Raw genomic sequence first — 20,077 nt, 5'->3', positions numbered from 1 at the left:
TCTAGACGGCCCCCCTCCTGGGGGCGCAGGGACCTGTCTGGCCACTGAGCTCCCAGGAGGGCGAGGGGTGTGACCTCCCTCCCTCCCTCCCACCACCCAGGCCCAGCCCAGGGCTGGCTATAAAGCTGGCCCAGCCTGGCTCTCAGCACGCCCAGCTGGGACCATCCTGGAGCCTCCTCAGGGGACACGCCCTCTCTGTTCCTCCTTCTGAGCAGCACCATGAGGTCCCTGTGGCTCTGCTGGGCACTCTGGGCGCTGCCCCTGACCCACCCTGGGGCAGCCATGACAGAAGAGCAGATCCTGGGCAGCCTGCTGCAGCAGCTGCGTCTCAGGGAGGTGCCCGTGCTGGACAAGGGCGACGTGGAGGAGCTGGTCATCCCTGCCCCCGTGAGGGCCCAGTACGTGGCCCTGCTGAAGCGCAGCCATGGGGCCCCCTCCCGGGGGAAGAGGTTCAGCCAGAACTTCCGAGGTGAGACCCTCGCTCCTTGCTGCTCCCTGGGCCTGGGTGTGGGTGGGGGGCTAAGACTGGATGTGCCCGTCTGGGGAAGCTGTCTGGGGCCCCTGTCTGGGCCTGGGCTAATCCTCTTGGTGCCCAGAGCTAGACTCAAGGGCCCCAAGGTGAGAACTCTGATCTTTAACATCTCTGCTGACCTGTTAGCTCAGGGCCCTAGGGCTGCCCCTTCCTGCTGGTGGAGATCCTTGCAAACAAGACCACAGAGCCGAGGGGGATTTGTAGGTAACCAGGCTTGGCCCAGGAAGACAGAACAGGAGCTGTTCTCTCGCCCCCTGGCTGCCACCTCAGTGGCCCTGCCACCCTCAGAGCTCCCCTGCCTGGAGAGGCCCTGCTGACCCTGCACGTGTCCCCAGAGGTGGCCGGCAGGTTCCTGGTGTCTGAGGCCTCCACGCACCTGCTGGTGTTCCGCATGGAGCAGCGGCTGCCCCCCAACAGCGAGCTGGTGCAGGCCGTGCTGCGCCTCTTCCAGGAGCCTGTCCCCAAGGCTGCGCTCCGCAGGCACGAGCTGCTCTCCCCACGCAGCGACCGGGCTCGGGTCACCATCCAGTGGCTGCACGTCCGAGAGGACGGCTCCAACCGCACCTCACTCATTGACTCCAGGTGGGAGGACAGAGGAGAGGGGGACTGGACCCAGTGTTGGGGAGAGGGACAAGAGGGAGGAGATTCGGGGCGGGTCTTGCCTAGGCTACTCCGGGAGGGGGATGGGGTGGGGGTGAGAGAGGCTCCCCCAGTCCCCACCCCACAGCGAGGGTCTCCGTCTCCATGTGGTGTCACAGGCTGGTGTCCATCCACGAGAGCGGCTGGAAGGCCTTCGACGTGACAGAGGCCGTGAACTTCTGGCAGCAGCTGAGCCCACCTCGGCAGCCGCTGCTGCTGCAGGTGTCGGTACAGAGGGAGCACCTGGGCCCGCTGGCCTCCAGCGCCCATAAGCTGGTCCACTTCGCCGCCCAGGGGCCGCCGGGCGCCAGGCAGGGCGAGCCCCAGCTGGAGCTGCACACCCTGGACCTCAGGGATTACGGGTAGGTGCTGTGGATCAAGACAAATAGGAAATTGCATTGAAATCGAAATGGGCATCTTTTCTTCTCTCAAAGTGCTTTGGGAGTGAATGAATGTATGAAAGTCCTTAGACTCTTAGAAGTAATAGCACTTATTATTTAGGGTATCACTTATATCATTATTATTATATAATTAATAATATCACGTATTTTTAAGGTTATTTCTAGGTATCCATCCTTATCACAAATAATCCAGCTTTTTTTACATGAGACACGGACCCTAATCTCGTCCCCCAGGGGCCCCTCTAGGCCCCACCGTGGGTCCCCTGCCTCAGCCTTCCCAGCTGACCTCGGACTCTGCCTCTCCTTGCCCCCACAGAGCTCAGGACAATTGTGACCCTGAGGCCCCAGTGACCCAGGACACGCGCTGCTGCCGCCAAGAAATGTACATTGACCTGCAGGGGAGGAAGTGGGCTGAGAACTGGGTCCTGGAGCCCCCGGGCTTCCTGGCCTACGAGTGTGTGGGCAGCTGCCAGCAGCCCCCGGAGACTCTGAGCTTCAAGTGGCCGTTTCTGGGGCCACGGCAGTGCGTCGCCTCGGAGACGACCTCGCTGCCCATGATTGTCAGAGTCAAGGAGGGCGGCAAGCCCCGGGCCCAGGTGGTCAGCCTGCCCAACATGAGGGTGCGGAAGTGCAGCTGTGCCTCGGACGGGGCGCCCGTGCCCAGGAGGCTGGAGCCGTAGGTGCTGGGGGTAGCCAACGAGGGATCTGACTAAACACGTGCCTCGAAGCAGGTCTTAATGTAGGTTTTAGTTTTGTACTTAGCAAGGGACCCCTGCTCCAATTAGCGCACCTAGTTTACCTTCCAAGTGTCCTTCCATTTCTTGTCCTCCTGTCCATTACCCTAAGCACTTATAGGAGTAACTACTGGCACTCGGGGTTGCTGAGGAGGAAGTGCCCGCCTACTTGTTAGCGGACAGAGCTGAGCATGGACAGATTGTTGGCTGGGAGCTTCTGTTTGCTGGCAAACGCTCAACTGAGTATGGGACAACACACCCTACCATAAGAACTGGGGGGAAAGAACGGATTTACTCTATTACATGATGAATGAAAGCAAACCAAAAAAATCCCAGTGTTTCTCCTCCATAGAGAGGATGTCTAAAAAAGAACCTCCAGCCTCCAAAACGTTGACCCATCTGGACTTTCATAAACATACCGTGGTCCGTGTTCCCCTGAGAGGGGGATGGAGGGAGGATGAAGAGCTTCAGGCTGGGGCAGTGGACAGGGAATCAGGACTCCTGGTTTCTGGATGTAACAGGGCCACAAGCTGTGACCTCAAGCAAATGCAGATGGCTTTGGGCCACCATCTCCTTGTAAAAATAAGGAGATGGGATTCAGCTCTATGATGGCACTGCCCTGGGGATCCTACAGCCCTAACCTCACCCCCTCCTCTGCAGGCAGAGCATTGTCTGTGCCTATTGAGTTACTTTCCCCACTGTTTTAGAGAACTTATCACCAGTTAACACCACATGTACTTATGACTTTTCTTTTATTATTATTATTTAGCAAAAAACAATTGAACGTAGATAATCTGCTGAAATAAAAGTGATGTTTCACTCCTTTGTCTCTGTATTTAATTTTGAGTATTTAATAATCTCTATATTTAATTTCTCCTTCGCATAGGAGAAGGGAGCAACAATGGGGAATGAGAGCAACATAATGAACTGAAGAAAGGGGAACCCCCAAAGACTCCCAACTTCTGGAGGTGCTGAAGACAGCAATAACTCAATTTAGATTTCATTTTCATTTATAATATTTATATCCCTTCCCCAACTCTCATCCCCAAAATAGTATTGTAAACAATCACTCACATGCCACCTCTTTAGAAAGCACTTTAATCCTTGCAATAGTGGTTATGGGGACACAGAGGGGCGTGACAGTCGTGTGGTGAGCAAGCTAACATCTACTGAACATTCACGATGAACCGGAGAGCTGTGCTAGGCAATTTCATACACATTACATCACTTAATTCTTGCAATTATCCCTTAGATAGCTGTTATTACTCCCATTTTTCAGATGAAAAAAATCAAGACCGAGGCAACACAAATCTGTTGAATCTCTACCCCATGGAATGAGTTCTAAGCTCCTTCCCACCCCACACACCAGTAAATGTGCTCTGCTGGTGACACAGGCATTAGGTTAACATGTCATTTGGGAGCTGCCACATCTGGCAATTCCCCTACGCTTACCTTTCCCAGTCAGCTGGGTTTCCCTATGCCTGACCATTGAAGTTCATGGACTCTCTTTTTACCGACAGTGCTAATTAATAGCAACTGAATAGTGGAGGGAAAACCGGTGCTCGTCTATGGACAGTCAGCATTTGAAGACATGGCAAGAATATTGTTCGTAGAGGGAGAGGATTTTGCTCTGACTTGTAAATGGCTAGATCATCTCCATAAGACATCAGAGTGAAGCCTTCCCACTTGGGCTGCTGTGAGAACTGGGGCGTACCGTTGCTTTCTCTACAAGAAGGATATCAGTATTATCTGAAGAATTCCACCAGCTATTCAGTGGCTCTAAAAGGTCTGTGGACTCCCACTCACATGCAATCAGTAGCAAAGATGGGCCAGCTCCCATCGTCCACGTGAGCTCAAACATCCAGGAGATTGGCTTCATTTCACAATGTAAGGATGTGCTCATTAGCACAGGAAGACAGTGAGATGGGCAGAATGTTCTCCCCAATTATGTCCACGTTCCCTTAATCCTTGGAATCTGTGGCTATGTTAGGTGACGTGGCAAAAGGGACTTGGCAGATGTCATTAAGTCTTCAGACCTTAAAATAGGGAGAGTATCTTGGATTACACAGGTGCACCCCATCTAATCACGTGATCCCTTCAGAGAACTTTCTCTGGTTGGAGGCAGGAGAGGAGGCAGAAGGGGAGGGCAGAGAGATTTGAAGTGTAAGAAGGACTCAAGCTACCATTGCTCTTTTAAAGATGAAGGTGATCAGGAACCAAAAAATCTGAGTGGCCTCTAGAAGCTGAGAACAACTCCTGGCTGATAGCCAGTAAGGAAAGGAGACCTCAGTCCTACAGCCTTATGGAACTGAATTCTGCTGACAACATGGATGAGTCTGGAAGCTGAGGCTGCCCCGGAGCCTCCAGGTAAGAACTCAGATCAGCTGACACCTTGATTTGACCTATGGGACCTGGAGCAGAGAAACCAGCTGGGCCCACTGTGCTGGAAAGGGAGAGGGGGCAGAACATGGCGGAGTGAGAGGGGAGGAGGGCAGGAACAGCTGAACCCATCTGACTGGTAGGTGAAAGGATTAGAGGAGCAGGTGAAGGTGGGCAGTCCTGGAGGCTTAGTGAACATTCCCATTTCCTTTCTGGAATTCTCTGTCTGTTCAGATGGAGGAAGAGGATAGATACAGTGGGCCCTCAAGAAGACAGGTGTTGACACAGAGAGTATCTGTCCATGGCAGGATAGCAGTACCAGGCTGGGGCTCTCCTTGAGGGTGTATCCTAAACGGCTGGGTGGGGAGAACGGGCCTTTCCTCTTCTCATCTATCTCATCCATCCAGCACTTCAGCCCAAAGGAAATTCACAGGAGTCAGATGTAATTGCCACGGCAGCCATGGCAGAGGCCACGGCGCCAATGAAATGGGCTTTTAGAGTCAGCAACGTTATTATAAGAGAATAAAATAAGATTGCCTACAATTAAAATATATAACACCACTTATATATAGATATAGAACATATATTATAGTACATATAAACTTTAAACTTTGGAGAGGAAAAAATAATAGATCTCAAAATACCACAAAAAATAACCAGTTTCTGGGCAGTGGCTCACATGTCCAAGCTTAGCCAGGAGGACCAGTGCCTTGGCTGTGCCCTCTCCTGTGTGGCCTGCCCTGGCTGGGGATCAAGCCAGCACTGGAGTCACCAGCATGGCCTTTCCTAAGCCCTATAGTCTTCCTTTTTCACCTCTACCCCTGGAAGCTGAGACAGGAGATAACAAGGCAAGCAAGTAAGGGATGGATGTGTGTAAGGAGTCTGATAGGAGACACTATTGTCTCAAACACTCCACTCCACTCCACTCCACCCCAGCACACACACACACACACACACACACACACACACACACACACACACACACACGGACTTCCATATGTTTTGTTCACAGCTGTGCCCCAGAACCTGGCTCGATAAATATCCATTGAATGAATAAACGAACCTAATGTTGATCTCTGGGAGAATGGTTAAATTAGTGCGGTGCCTGTGGCACACCAATGGAACGCTAAGTAGTCACTAAAATCTTGTTTTAAGTAACTGCAGTGACATTGGAAAATGCTTATTATATATCTAGTATAGAACTTTAAAAACTCTATGTGTATCAGTTATTTCCAATGATGGAAAAAGTATATATGCATGGGAAACAATGCATGGAAATACACCAGAAATATTTATAAGAAACTGTCTTTAGGAAGTATGATTATAGGCGATTTTGACTTTCTTTTACTTTTTTTTTTGTATTTTCCAAATTTTCCTCAACATGCATGCATTAAGGCGATTTTGACTTTCTTTTACTTTTTTTTTTGTATTTTCCAAATTTTCCTCAACATGCATGCATTACTTTTCTAATCTGAAAAAGCCATGCAAATATTATTTTGCTTAATAATAAACATTTGGTCCTCACTTTCAGGGGTGCAGCAACTGAGGACCTGGGTACCGAACTTCCTCGGGAATGTGATCAGTTAGAAGAAAATCGCAGAAAGCGGCCCTCTGCTGGGGGTGGGGGTGTGAATACAGAAAGGCCCAGAAAAACCGATGGAGAGACGGTGGAGGAAGTAATACTTTAGCTAGACCCTAGGGAGCCCATCATTTCCTAAACGGAGGAACTGACCCTATTTGCAAGCCATTAATAGTTAGGACCAATTCGCGGGAAGGATGCAAGTTCAGGTGAGTAACCGCGGCTGCCCCTGCCGCCTCCGGCTTGGGCCTGGAGGAAGCGGACGGACTCCCGGGGCACACCGAGGCGCCTGCTCGGAGCCCACAGGGCTCCACGATTTTGTCTGAACCGCTGGCGGTGGGGGGGTGGGGAGGTGGGCACACTCGTCCCCTCCAATCGGCAACCCGCAGAGCTCCTCTGGCTCACACGGGCAGCTGATGGCCCGCGCCAGAAATAACGTCAGCCACACCTCTGCTCGGCCTCAGGCCTCAGCCCGCAGCCCCCAGCCCCGCAGGTGCGGGAACCGGCCTCCCGGCGGCGGCGTAGGGTCGCACACAAGGCGGGGATCCCGGCTTCCGGGCGTCGAGTCTGAGGTTCCGCGCGCCAATCCCGTGCAAGGAGGCGGGCGCACAGCCCCGACTTGGCCTCGGATTGGCCGCCTGGGCGGGGCGGGGCCACGTGTGGGCCTGGGGCGGGGTCTGAGGGCCGAGGGGTAGCGCGATCCGGCCGGAAGCTGCTGGAAGTGGGCGTCGCGCTGGACTCGCGCACCGTCCACCTGTCCCTTACGGTATCTCGGGTCCGCGTTGAGTGGATTTCCGCGGCTGCCGGGGAGACGCCGAGCCCGGGACCATGAGCGTGGGCTTCATCGGCGCGGGCCAGCTGGCCTGTGCCCTGGTGCGGGGCTTCACGGCCGCAGGTGAGCGAGTGGAGGCGGGAGGCGGGTGCGCGTGCGCCCCGAGCCTGGGCTGCGCACCGCCCTCCACGCCACGAACGAACGAATGAATGAATGAATGAATGAAGAAAGGGCTTATCTGCGTCTGGTGGGGGAGGTCTGTTAAGGAGCAAGAGTCATCTGTCGGTGCAAGGGCTTGAGGGAGACGAGGGACACCGGCACCCTTAGCGGTGGCGGGTTTTGATGCCGCTTTCCGCGGGAAAGCGTGGGAACGGGGGGGGGACATGATCCCCGGTTGAAAAGCCCCTGTCTGCGGCAGGCATCTTGTCGGCTCACAAGATAATAGCCAGCTCCCCGGAAATGGACCTGCCCACGGTGTCTGCGCTTAGGGTAAGTGGGGCCCAGGACCGGGCGTGGGGAAGAGCGTGGAGACCCAGGCCCGGGAGGGCCGACGCGCTGCGCTCCTGAGCGGGGGCTGCGGTGCTGCCCGCGCCGCCGGGACCATCGCCGGCCTCCTGCCCGAGCCCGGGCGCAGCTCTATGGTGGGAGCTTCCCGACAAACAGACTGGGGGTCAAATCCAGGCGCTGGGGTGATCAGAAGTTTAATTGAGGTATTTATGTATGGAAAGCACCTGGCGCACAGGAGGTACCCAGTACATATTTGTTTGGCTTCGTGGACTAGCTGTGTGACCGTTAGGTACTCCGAGCCTCCGTTTCCTCATTAATACAGTGGGAGACCACAGTAGCCACTTTGCTATTGAGTTATTCTGAGGCATGAATGAACGTGTTGGGAAAGAATCGGGCAAGTTAGTGGTTCCTCTCTCAAGAAAGAATATCCCAAGTCTTCACCTGAAACCTGGGCGGTGTCACCTGTCTGGGTCTAGGATGGCTGGTGTTCCTAGCACTGGAGGGCCCTGCTTCACGGGTTGGAGTCCTAGAGGGATGGGTGTCCTTCAGCCCACGCTAGACCATACGGAGACCATGCAGTCTCATGAGCAAGTTTCCAGGGTTGGGATAGGGCCAGACCCAGCTCTACTTCTGACCCTTGGGCGCTAGCATTTCCCCTTTCCCTCTGCCACTTTCCAGCCAAGGAGCCTCCATGGAGCCTACCTGGCAGAGCCGTGACTTGGGTTCCAGGTTGGGGGGAATGTGGGACAGCCCTTTCCTGGTTGCCATGGAGAAGCTTGTCCATGCCCAGCGCCTGTGCTCACTTGCCCAGTAGCAACACTGGAAAACTTGGTGCCCACGGGGGTAGGGACAGACCGTTAGAGGACAGGGCAGGGAATTCCAGGCTGAAGCAGGGAGAGGGCTTGGCAGGGGTTTGGCTGCTCCTTGGGCGGGTCTGGGCCTGGTGTAACTGCCCTGCACTGTGAGCTAGGCAGTCTCCTCCTGCAGAAGTTGGGGGTGAACCTGACCCGGAACAACAAGGAGACAGTGAGACACAGTGACGTCCTGTTCCTGGCCGTGAAGCCACACATCATCCCCTTCATCCTGGACGAGATTGGGGCCGACGTCCAGGCCAGGCACATCGTCGTCTCCTGTGCAGCCGGTGTCACCATCAGCTCGGTGGAGAAGGTGCCCATCTCAGCCCTGGTGGCCCTGTGTAAGGATAGGGGTGGGTGCTAGTGGGTGCAGTGCCCTGGCAACTCACTCGGCCCTCTTCCTTGCTGCAGAAGCTGATGGCGTTCCAGCCGGCCCCCAAAGTGATTCGCTGCATGACCAACACACCTGTGGTGGTGCGGGAGGGTGCCACAGTGTACGCCACGGGCACCCACGCCTTGGTGGAGGACGGGCAGCTCCTGGAGCAGCTCATGAGCAGTGTGGGCTTCTGCACGGAGGTGGAGGAGGACCTGATTGACGCCGTGACCGGGCTCAGTGGCAGTGGGCCTGCCTACGTGAGGCCCCTAGACTTATGCAGCCTTTTGGGGACGCAGGGGAGCAAGATGGGATGGCAGGCAGGCTTGGGGCTGTTGTCCACCCCTTGAGCACAGTTGGCTGGTAGATGAGGCTGATCCTTGGCACTAGCTCCAGGCATCAGGCAAAGCAGACCCCAAGGAATGCCCTTGGTGCCTGCTGCCCCAGGACCAATGAGTGTCTCCACAGGCGTTCATGGCCCTGGACGCGTTGGCTGATGGTGGGGTGAAGATGGGCCTGCCGCGGCGCCTAGCAGTCCGACTGGGGGCTCAGGCCTTGCTGGTCAGTATCTTCCCCCTGCATGTTCTGGACCAGGGTATGCATTGGGGGTTCTTGTGTGTCCGTGAGCTGGGGGCAGGGGTTGGTTGCAAGGTATAGATAGGCATTGGGGAAGAGCAGTGGTTGTGGAGAAACCTGTCCCAAGGTGTACTGGCAGTTTGCTCCTCTAATACCCCCTTCCTGCCTTAGGGGGCTGCTAAGATGCTGCTGGACTCCGAGCAGCATCCAGGCCAGCTCAAGGACAATGTCTGCTCCCCCGGAGGGGCCACCATCCACGCCCTGCACTTCCTAGAGAGTGGGGGCTTCCGCTCCCTGCTCATCAATGCAGTTGAGGCCTCCTGCATCCGAACACGGTGGGTTGCTCTCCTCTGCCCTAGGCCCCCCAATTCCCAGCCGGTCCCTGGGCTGGGTTGGGTCTTGCAGAAGCTGTCGTCTTTGGTCCCATTAGCAGGGTTGGAGTCTGTGTTCTGTTAATAACCATGACTTATTAGACTCTGTTTAGCTAAGAGTTTGCAGGTCTTCATTGAATTCTCATCACAGTTCTGATAGTTGGGATTAGCTTTGGTTTATAGATGAGGAAGGTGAGACTCAGACGATTTTTCCCAGGATCAAACAGCTAACAAGCAATTGAGACAGGATTTAGCTTCAAGTTCATGAACTCCAATCCCTGTCACTTTCCACCCTCTGTCCTATATGACCACAGCTACCTTCTGGCGCTCTACATCTGTGTAGGAAGCCACACGTAGTTAAAGAGCGCTCTGCGAAGCTTGGGGGAGTGTTTAGTGCAGGGTTCTCATCTTGGGTGGTATCATGGGAGCAAGGGTTGGGGGTTGTGTGGATGGGGAAGCCTCGTGAAACTCTGCTCCAAGCTTTATTGCCTTCCTCCTTCAACCCCTCTCCGGCTTGGTCTGCAGAGAGCTGCAGTCCATGGCTGACCAAGAAAAGATCTCCTCAGCGGCCCTCAAGAAGACCCTACTGGACAGAGTGAAGCTGGAATCCCCCACAGTGTCCACGCTATCCCCTGGCAGCTCAGGGAAGCTTCTCACGAGAAGCCCGGCCCTGGGAGGCAAGAAGGACTGAGGTAGCCTCGTCCCACTCTGTGCCCAGAGCCCTCGCCTGAAGGGGCCGTGCAGGGTGAGGCCAGATCCTTGTTACTAAACCTCAAATCTGTTCAGACCAAGAAGCCCTAGTTTCCCCTGCTGTCCCCTGCTGGAAGATACTCCGAAGGGGTGGTTGAAAGCCAGATGTCCTGCACACCTCCCACTGTCAGAGCCCCAGTCGGGGGAACCCCTCAATTGGGGTTCTCCAGCTGGAGCACAAAGCAGCGTCAGTGTGATGGCACATCAAGGAGGCGAGAGGTACAAAACATGACGAGGGCATTTCTCTGTGAATGGAAGATGAGCAACGTTAGAATTGTCACGATGAAGCAGAAATGCACGAAATGAGACAGCTCATATTTAACTGTCGCTTCATAGGTGCACCATTGAGGAAGTGCTAAGTTTAGCTGCTTTAATAAAGTTTTATGTTTTGTTACCCTGCTTCTCTTGTGCTTAATCCCAAGTCGTCATTCTAGAGAACTCAAGGCCCTGGCTAGGTGCTCCCTGCTTCTGTGGGGAGCACTAAGGACACAAAGTGAGAGAAGAAATCCTCCCCGAGGGCGGCTCTATAGAAGATGCTGAAGCCTGGAGAGGGTACGCAGCCCAGCTGAGCTGCTGGTCAGTGTGGGGGCTGTCTGTGTTCTTAGCCGCCCGCTGTCCTGCCTCCCAGAAGCCAAGGCTGGGTATGCCATCCACACAGCCAGACGGGGCCTGTGATTTCCCCACACAGGCCAGTGTGCCTGGCTCTCGTCCATAGGAGCTCGCTGCCTGTGCCATTGGCAACAGCATCTGGCAACCTGGGAGATCCTACCACTTTCAACTAGGCGACTGGGAGAGATTACTGAGTATCTCTGACCTCAAGATTTCATCCTCCATCAGTATGGTCGTGCTTCATGAAAAGGTTCTGGTGGGTGTGAAGTGAGGCCATGTGGGATTGCTCAACAGAACATCTATAACACTGTAGACCCCTTGTCCTTCACCACCTGCTGAGGAGGGAGGAGAGCCTTCTGTTCCCGAGTCCGGGCAGCCCTGGCTCCAACTCTAAACCTGTGAGCCCACGAGGAAGGCTCAGTCCTATGGGGCCAAAGTGACCACAATAGTAAAAGCTATCATGTTATGCCCCATTACATGGCAGGCCCTTTTGCAAATCCCTTACATAAAACCTCATGGTCTTAGGAACCGGGTATAACTTAAAAGTAAGGTGATGCTCAAAGAGGTTAAGTTGCCCAAAAAGATTCGAGTAGACCTTTCCCCAAAGAGGATATACAAATGGCACATGAGCACATGAAACGATGCTCAACATCATTAGTTATTAGGGAAATGCAACTCAAAACCCAATGAGATGCCACTTCATGCTCTCTCTTAAAAAAAAAAAAGAAAAGTGTTGGCAAAAATGTGAGAAATTAGAACCCTCATGTATTGCTGGTGGGAATAGAAAATGGAGCAGCTACTTTGGAAAACAGTGGCATTTCCTCAGAAGGTTAAATTGACATGCTACAGTGTGATGGACCTCAAAAACATATGCTAACTGATAGCAGCCAGTCACAAAAGGCCACAAATTATATGATTCCATTTATATGAAATGTCCAGAAAATGCAAATCTACAGAGTGGTTGTCTAGGGCTGGGGTGGAATTGGGAAGAGCACGAGATTCCTGTTTGGAGTAACAGAAATGATTTAAGAGAAGATTGTGGTGATGGTTGCCCGAGTGTACATAGATAATCTTTGAATAGTACACTTAAAGTGGGTGAATTTTATGGCATGTAAATTACACTTCATAAAGTTCCAAAACAACAAAATATGTTGCTGAGGTTTTAATTAGCTAGGAAGTGGTGCCAGGATTCCAATCCACATCTGATACCAAATCCTGTCCTCTGTACTAGGCCTGCTGGTGAGCTGTCCAAGGTGACATAGTTAAAAGATTAAAAAATGTTTCCACTGCTCCCCACTGGCCCTGCCAGGCAGCTTCATCTGCGTCCCTAGGTGACCGTTACTAAGCAACGCTTGGAGGGACACTGGAGAGCCTGACTGCTCGCTCCTCTCCATTCTACATCTGAGTCACAGTGCAGCCTGGTGGGACCTGAGCAGGTGACAGTGTTGCCCTGACAGCCCCTCCCCTTTCTATAACACACACTGCAGGGTTTCCTCTTTTCTGAGATGGAAGGCCTGGCCCATGTTGCTTGTCAAGCAGCTTCTCATGTATAACTTAAAACATAGAAACATCCATGGTACACGAACATGTGTTTTCCCCAGTGCCAGACAATTATTTTGTGTACAAGATACATAATCTCATTTAATCTTTACTTGAGGAATGAGGATGTTGTTATTGAGTCTGTATTTTACTGATGGAAACACTGATGGTTGGGCAAATTAGGCGCACGGCCAGTGACAGGAAAACCCTGGGTGACTAAAACCAAGGCCCGTTTTCTGAAGCACTGAACTGTCCTGCCTCTGGCAGGCATTGCCACTCTCACTGCTCTAAGGGAGGGGCCCTCCTGCTGGAATACAGGAGTGACCTGAAAAGCAGGCTGGGTGAGGAGTGGGGGATGCAGGCAGGACATGCTGCTGCAGGGGTCCCTGGGAGGGGCCCGGGAAGGAACAGAGTGGGACTGGCCTCCTTACCACCTTCAGTGGGGGCAGGGACCTTGTTTTGAGAGTTACCAAGTTCCTGGGAAACCCACTCAGAGACGTAGACACTTTAATTTTTTCTGTTTTATAGAAGCAAATAAAACTATCATTCCTCTCTGCCCTTTGAATTAAGACAAAGGAACAAGAAACGAGCATTTATGGACTTCTTTTTCCAATACCATTGCACACCTCTCCCCATCAGGCTCCCTTTGCCCCAAACAGATACGTCTGTGTCTGCTGAAGCCCCTGGCCTCCAGGGTCTTGCTTAGCCCACCCCTCTCCTGGGAATACCTTCCCCTTCTCTTCAGCTCCTCTGCCCCAGCTGCTGCCCTCAGCCCTTCATTGGCCCTTAGCGTCCTGGAACTTGCTCTGTTGGTTACTTTCTCATGAACACAATACTTTGCTCTTTACTAGTGCTTTTGACCCGACAAGAAGCTGCTGTCACTCATCACATCCAATAGGATTCTCACAGCATCCTGGGAGGGAGGTGGGGAGCCTATAAGCAGCCCCACCTGGCACATGAAGAACCTAAGGAAACGAGGGGAGCTGGGGACAGGATTCCAGCCTTCGGAGTCCAGTCCAATTTCCCTCCCACTCTCACAGATGAGCTTTCAAGGACAGCAGGTGGTTCCTAACGACGCTCCTACACGCCGGCCCACTGGGAAAGCTAGTCCCGGAAGCCGGGCTCTGTTCAGGTCCCACGGCCTGGAAAAGGGCCCTGGCAAAGGAAAGGCTCACCTGTGCCACTAGAGGGCGCCAGGCGCTAACTAGTGAACGCCCTGGGTCACCTGCGCTGACGACAAAATCCAGGGTGCTGCGTCCTGGGGAGAAACCGGATCAGAGACACCCGATCCGGCTCCGCGCCCCGCGTGCCAGCTGGGGCACGTGATGTCGTGTAGTCACAAAACAGTGTTGGTGAGAGAGGGGAGATCTTGAATCTTCTTTGGAACAGCCCTTGCCCTCTGTCCCTCACCATCATCGTCATCCCCGGTGGGCCTTCCGGCTGCCCACACACCTGGGCCCCTCCCCTGGGCGTCCAGAGCCGAGGAAGACAACTCTTATCGAGTGCCCAACAGTGTCCAGGTTTGTTGTAGGCCGTCTGAATCAATACACAGCAGTCTTGTTCAAGAGGCCTTGCGAGTCAGATCACTTACTAGGAAGCCGTATGACCTTGGGCTAGCTACTCACCCTCCAGGAACTTCTCCGCAGTGTGAGGACGATAGCAGTCCCCACCTGGAAGGGTGGAGGCCAGGGTTAAAGGAGATTCAGGACTGGGCTGGGGTCAGCAGGAGGCGAGCCCCAATAACCAAGGCTACTGTTGGTTTGATGGTAATCTAAGGAATCTAAGGCTCAGAGAAGTTAACTGGGAGCACAGGCCCCAAAGCCAGGGCCTGGTGGAGCCAGAGTCAGCCCTGGTCTGGGTGGGCCATGGCCTGTTCCCTGGGCACCACTGGCTCCAGGCCTGGTTCTTAAACGAACCTGGTTCTTAAACCGATTGTATTGCCTGCCTTTTTTTTTTTTCCAGATTTTTTTAAAAAAAAGATTTTATTGGGGAAGGGGAACAGGACTTTATTGGGGAACAGTGTGTACTTTCAGGACTTTTTTCCAAATCAAGTTCTTGTCCTTTCAGTCTTAGTTGTGGAGGGCGCAGCTCAGCTCCAGGTCCAGTTGCCATTTATAGTTGCAGGGGGCGCAGCCCACCATCCCTTGCGGGACTCGAGGAATTGAACCGGCAACCTCCGGCAACCTTGTGGTTGAGAGCCCACTGACCCATGTAGGAATCGAACCGGCAGCCTTCGGAGTTAGGAGCACGGAGCTCCAATCACCTGAGCCACTGGGCCAGCCCTCACCTGCCTTTTTTAATGAAGGAAAATGGAGAGGAAACTAGCATTTATTGAGCCCTGTTTCTAATCTTATTACCCTTGACTCTCCAAAATGCTTCCTCTGTCTGACCCCAGACCCACCTTTACCACATGCCCCGACCTACCTACCCAGTTATTGCTCAGCCCATTTCCTCCACTGGAAATGTCTTCTCCTTGCCTTTTCTGCTCTCTAAATGTTGCGCACCCTCATCTCTCACCCAAACCTCAGAATCAGAGCTTCTGACCCTCAGCCGGCATGGGAACCACTGCCTGGCACTGACCTGGGAGCTGGACAAATGCTTGTTAAATTGAATTGAGCTGATCATGGCCTGCAGCCAACATTCCTGGGTATCCAGGGAGATAGACGAGAAAGGTGAAGTGCCGAGAAGAATACCTGCATGATTGCCAAATAAATAAATGTGGATTTATTTAGATCTCCTTATGGGCATATGAAATGCACATTATTCATGTATCAGGACCCTCCATGGTGTGGTGTCCATGTCCTGAGATATTCAGGGCCAACCCTGGGAAATGGGGGTCCAGGTAAAAAAGAACCCTAGGGGACTGTCGGGGTCAGGGGGGTGGGGAGGGCAGAGGCTGAAGCTGACCTTCCTATAATCTTGTACTTGCTCAGTCAAGTGAGGATTAAATGGGATGAGGTGTGAGAAGCACCTGGCTCAATCTGACTCGCATGCATTTATTTATTCAGTCATTTATTCGGTCTGCACACATGAAGACTATGTGCCAGACTGTGGGGCCACAGATAAAACCAGACCTGATCTCTTCCTCCCCACTGGGGTTTCTGATCTGGCGGGGAGAGTAGATATGAAAGAGATCGCTGCAAGCTCCATACTACAAGGAGATAAGAGCTCTGATAGAGGCAGTCAAGGGTTCGGGAAGACTCTGTGAAGGAGGTTATGCTAAAGATAGGTGAAGATAGGTCTTGAAGGATAAGGCGAGTTTTCCAGATAGAGAGAGGTGGTAAAGGGCCAGAGTGGGCCTAGGAGTGACACCCTGGCGATGGTGGTGGGGACTGATGCCCAGTGATAGTCTTTCACATGGCAAGAATGAAGAGGGAATGTGGGGGGAGACGGGGGGGGGGAGGCTGGGTGATAGACAGGAAGGCCCAGGTGACACCGGACTGGGCCCATTGGAAGGCAGGTGCAGCCACGGGAGGGTTTAACGCAGGGAGGGATCTGGCCTATTTTTGCTTAAGAAAGAAAACTCTGGAAGCCTCGAAGAACAGTAATGTGAGTCTTGCCGCCATCTGGGTAAAAGATGAGAGAGGCCAGTTGAAGAGGGTAATCCACAAGGCGTAAGGACCCCCCCTTCCCCCAACACATCCCCGTGTAGTGTAATTGCTTGTTTACAAATCAGTGTGTGTAAATTATCAGCTGAAGCAGATAAGCTGAAGCCCCTCTGGCCCACAGCCTCCCCGCTTGTGTGCTCAGCCCAGCACAGTGGCTGTGGGTTAGCAGATAGGTGAGTAAGTAGGTGCTTGTGGGGATTGTTGAGCTAATGAAGCAAACAAACCCATGAGATGGGGACAGGTGAAGGGGAGCAGGTGTGGCGGCCAGGCCACGGTCTCAGCTTGATGACTCCATGAACTACCAGAGAAATACTAGAAAGAGATCAGGTTTGTGACAAATGATAAAAATAACAGCTGCCATTTATTGAGTGTCAAGTACAGGTCAAACCCAGAGCTAGGCCCTTTATATACCTTCCCAGATCCTCACAAACAACCCTGTCAAGTGGGTGTTTGACAAATGCGAAAACTGAGGCTCTCCGCTTTGCGCAGGGCTGTGGTGAGCAACAGTAGAGGCCAGTGCCTATGCTCACCCCATTCTGCCACCCCTTCCAGTGGGGTGCAACCCCTGAGGAGCAGGTGAGGACAGAGGCTGGGCCTCCCAAGAGGCTGGAGGCCCAGGTGTGGATTTGTAACCTGGCACCATGAGTTAGAGCTAAGTAGAATGACAGCTTTGGGGACACCTGTGTGAGAAGAGCAGCTAGGGCTGCTGTCACAAAGTACCACACAGATTGGGGGCCTGTAGGGAAAATAGCCTTGGTCTCCCCAACCAGCTGCTGGCTCTGACCTGGCCACCTGCTGGCCCGAGATGATGGAACACAGCGCAGGCGCTGTCCGTCTGAAAGATGTTCTCTTACGTAAGCACCATGGCTGTACGTCACCTTTGTCTCTGCATGGTTTAAAGGTGTCCGGCTGTTTCATGAGGTGGCCAGCTGAGACATGCTGGGGGCTGCTGGCTGTATCCAACGACGGGGCTGATTGAGCCCCATAAGCCTGAATAAAGTATGTCTACTTTGCCTTCAGCTGCACGCACCTTCTTCCAGCTCCCCGAGGTGCTCACACTTTACCCCCGAGACTCAACCCAACCGGACCGGGCCTTAAGCAATAGACATTTATTGTGTCACAATTCTGGAAGCTGGAAACCTAAGACCCAGGTGTCGGCAGGGTGGGCTTCTTCCTAAGCTTCTCTCCTTGGCTTGCAGCGGGGCACCTTTTCCTGTGTTCTCACGCGGTGTTCCCTGTGTCTGTGTCCTAATCTGCTCTTCTCACAAGGACACCAGTCATACCGGATTATGGCCCGTCCATGAAGACCTCATTATAACTGAATTACCTCTTTAAAGTCCCTACCTCCAAATATAGACACATTCTGAGGTACTGGGGGTGAGGGCTTCACTACATGAATTTGGGGGGGATACAGTTCAGCCCATAAGAGGCAGAGTCTGGGGATTATGAAGGTTAAGAGTGAAGGGGAAGGACCAGAAAAAGCCTATGAGAACGGGAGAGGTGGTCTGGGGAGTAAATCCAGGAGCTCATGGGACAAGGGTGCAATAGACCCGAGGCTGGCAATGATGGAGGCTCCAGGTGACCCGAGTGAGAAGGCTGGGGGTGAACACGGCTGGGTTCCTGAAGCCAGAACGTTGAGAAATGGAAGCATGCTCAGAAAAAGAGGAGGTGGCTGCAGTGGCCACCTCCCGCTGTAAAAGCATCAGTCAGACGGGCCTTAGAGGAAGGCCGATGTGGCCGTGGAGGGCTCCGCTGGTCATGGCCAGCCAGGGCTGTGGTGGCCTCATCAGAGATAGTGAGGCCACTCCCCAGAGCTGCGGGCTGGGGGTTCCCGCTGCACTGAGCACTTCCCTGCAGGGGTGACCAGCCGGAAGTCCAGGCCACAGGGAAGCAGTGTCCAGGCGTGTCCTCCCCCATAAGTGCATAGGGTCTGCTTCAGGCCCGTCCGTACCCTGCATGCAGGTTGTCCTGGGCACCCCGGAGCTGCTGAGGGCAGGACCCAGAACCCCAGTCCAATGCAAACTTGTGACCCTCTGTGAACTCTCCTCATCCTGCCCATCTCTGAAGGGGCCAGTTTTGTTTCTTTTCTTCCCCTATGCTATTCAGGTCTGGAATCTACTACAGCTGCTCCCTGCACAGACCATGGGACCCTGGCCTGTAAGATGGGAAAAAGCCGGGCCCTGTTTTTGGACACATGTTTCCCTTGACCTGGCGGGAAGACCCTGCCTTTCCATTAAAACCCAAACAAAACCATTTCCTGGGACCACCGCGAGCCTGCTCTGTGGTCCTGGTGCAGTTAAAGAGCCCCAAGTCCTAAGTGCTGCCCTTGGCCAGCTTGTAGTCGGGGAAGGGATCGCATACACACTCATACACACGTGCACACACTCACACATGTGCGCACACACACCCCAGAGGAAGCTTCTGTTTTACTCAATTGCTGCTGACCCTGAACTAACACGTCTTAGAATCTTCTTATGGAAAACAGTAAAAATGGTCGCATAGGTTGAATCCCTCATTGTTCAGAGAGGTCCTGGCTACCTAAGATCACACAGCTGGGGGGGCAGCTTCCCTTAGCTCCTGCTGGGGCTGTGAAGGCCAACCCCCGGCCTACCTTTGTTGGCCTACCTTTGTCAACGCTGACCCACACACAAGCACTGGAAATGCTCCCTGCTCCCTCCTCTGGGCCCCGCAGCCTGGTGCTTTGATCCCAGGAGGGGTCTCTGACCTGCTCCACAGTCTCCATCCTTTTTCGGGGGCCCCTGTGCAGGGAGATGAGAGGCTGGTCTCAGGGAGGGAGGGGACCAGCTCCTCCCTCACGTGACATGTTATTCCATTTTTAATTACACAGCCAAGGCAGCACAGCCTCCCAGGCTGAGTCAGAAGTAGTTAGCTTTTTAATTTGATTTTTATTCTCCTGAAGGAAAGACTTCGGGGCCCACTGCACGAAACATGCAGGGGTGAGGGGCTCAGTAGCCTGGAGCTAGAGATGTGGGGGATCCTGTGACCCAGACATTTGACTCCAGCCTGCCCAGAATTTGGTGTTGTCAGTGTTTGAGATTTTGGTCTTTCGGGTAGTGGTATCTCATTGCTGTTTTAATTTGCATTTCCCTAATATCATACGATGTTGAGTGTTTTTTCATATACTTATTTTCCATCTGTGTTTATCTTTTGTGGTGAGGTATCTGGATCTTTTGCCTATGTTTTAATTGGGTTGTTAATTGTCTTATTGTTGAATGTTAAGAGTTCTTGGTATATTGTGGATAAGAGTCCTTTATCAGATTTGTCTTTTACAAATATTTTCTCCCAGTCTGTGGCTTGTCTTCTCATTTTCTCGACAGTGTTTTTTGCAGTTTTTAAATTTAATGAAGTTCAGCTTATCCATTATTTCTTTTATGGATCGTGCCTGTGGTGTTGTATCTAAAAAGTCATCGCCAAACCCACGTTTATCTAAATTTTCTCCTTCTAAGAGTTACCTTCTAGATGTTCCCTTCTAAGAGTTTTATAGCTTTGCATTTTATATTTAGGTCTACGATCCATTCTGAGTTAATTTTTGGAGGGTTTGAATGAATAGAGTGCATCTGATTAAAGTTTGTCAAAGATTACTATTGGCTCTGGGGGTGGGGAATGGAGCAGGAAGATGGCAGTCGTAGTTGCCCAGACAAGTGATGGAGGGTCACAGATGGATACGATTTATTTTGCAGTGAGACCAACAGGATTTGCTAGGAATTGACTGAAGGATGTGGGATAAGAATCAAGAATGACCCCTAGGTCTGGAGGCCTAGGTGGGTATAGGGTGGAGCCATGTACTGAGATGGGAACAGGTAGGGGTGTAAGGGCAGTTGGATATATGGTTC

General features: G+C 52.9%; 2 protein-coding genes across 2 annotated transcripts; both read left to right on the top strand.

Annotated features, from left to right (window-relative positions):
* Window positions 1-219: 219 nt before the first annotated feature.
* Window positions 220-2,252, top strand: LOC308493299 (left-right determination factor 2-like; the record flags this gene model as incomplete). The annotated part of the gene is made up of 4 exons (XM_081039267.1): window positions 220-469; window positions 868-1,114; window positions 1,291-1,533; window positions 1,889-2,252. The coding sequence occupies 4 exons, from the start codon at window positions 220-222 to the stop codon at window positions 2,250-2,252; spliced, it is 1,104 nt and encodes a 367-aa protein (XP_080895393.1).
* A 4,684-nt stretch (window positions 2,253-6,936) lies between these two features.
* PYCR2 (pyrroline-5-carboxylate reductase 2) lies at window positions 6,937-10,866 on the top strand. The gene is made up of 7 exons (XM_081039245.1): window positions 6,937-7,159; window positions 7,455-7,525; window positions 8,531-8,710; window positions 8,809-9,030; window positions 9,239-9,331; window positions 9,518-9,681; window positions 10,243-10,866. Exons 1-7 carry the CDS (start codon window positions 7,093-7,095, stop codon window positions 10,406-10,408), a joined length of 963 nt encoding a protein of 320 aa, XP_080895371.1. The 5' UTR covers window positions 6,937-7,092; the 3' UTR covers window positions 10,409-10,866.
* Window positions 10,867-20,077: the final 9,211 nt, after the last annotated feature.

This window comes from Rhinolophus hipposideros, assembly GCF_964194185.1.
Source record: "Rhinolophus hipposideros genome assembly, chromosome: 26".
NCBI classification, from domain to species: Eukaryota; Metazoa; Chordata; class Mammalia; order Chiroptera; family Rhinolophidae; genus Rhinolophus; species Rhinolophus hipposideros.
The sequence above is the reverse complement of the archived record's forward strand: the minus strand, read 5'-3'. Positions and strand labels throughout refer to the sequence as shown.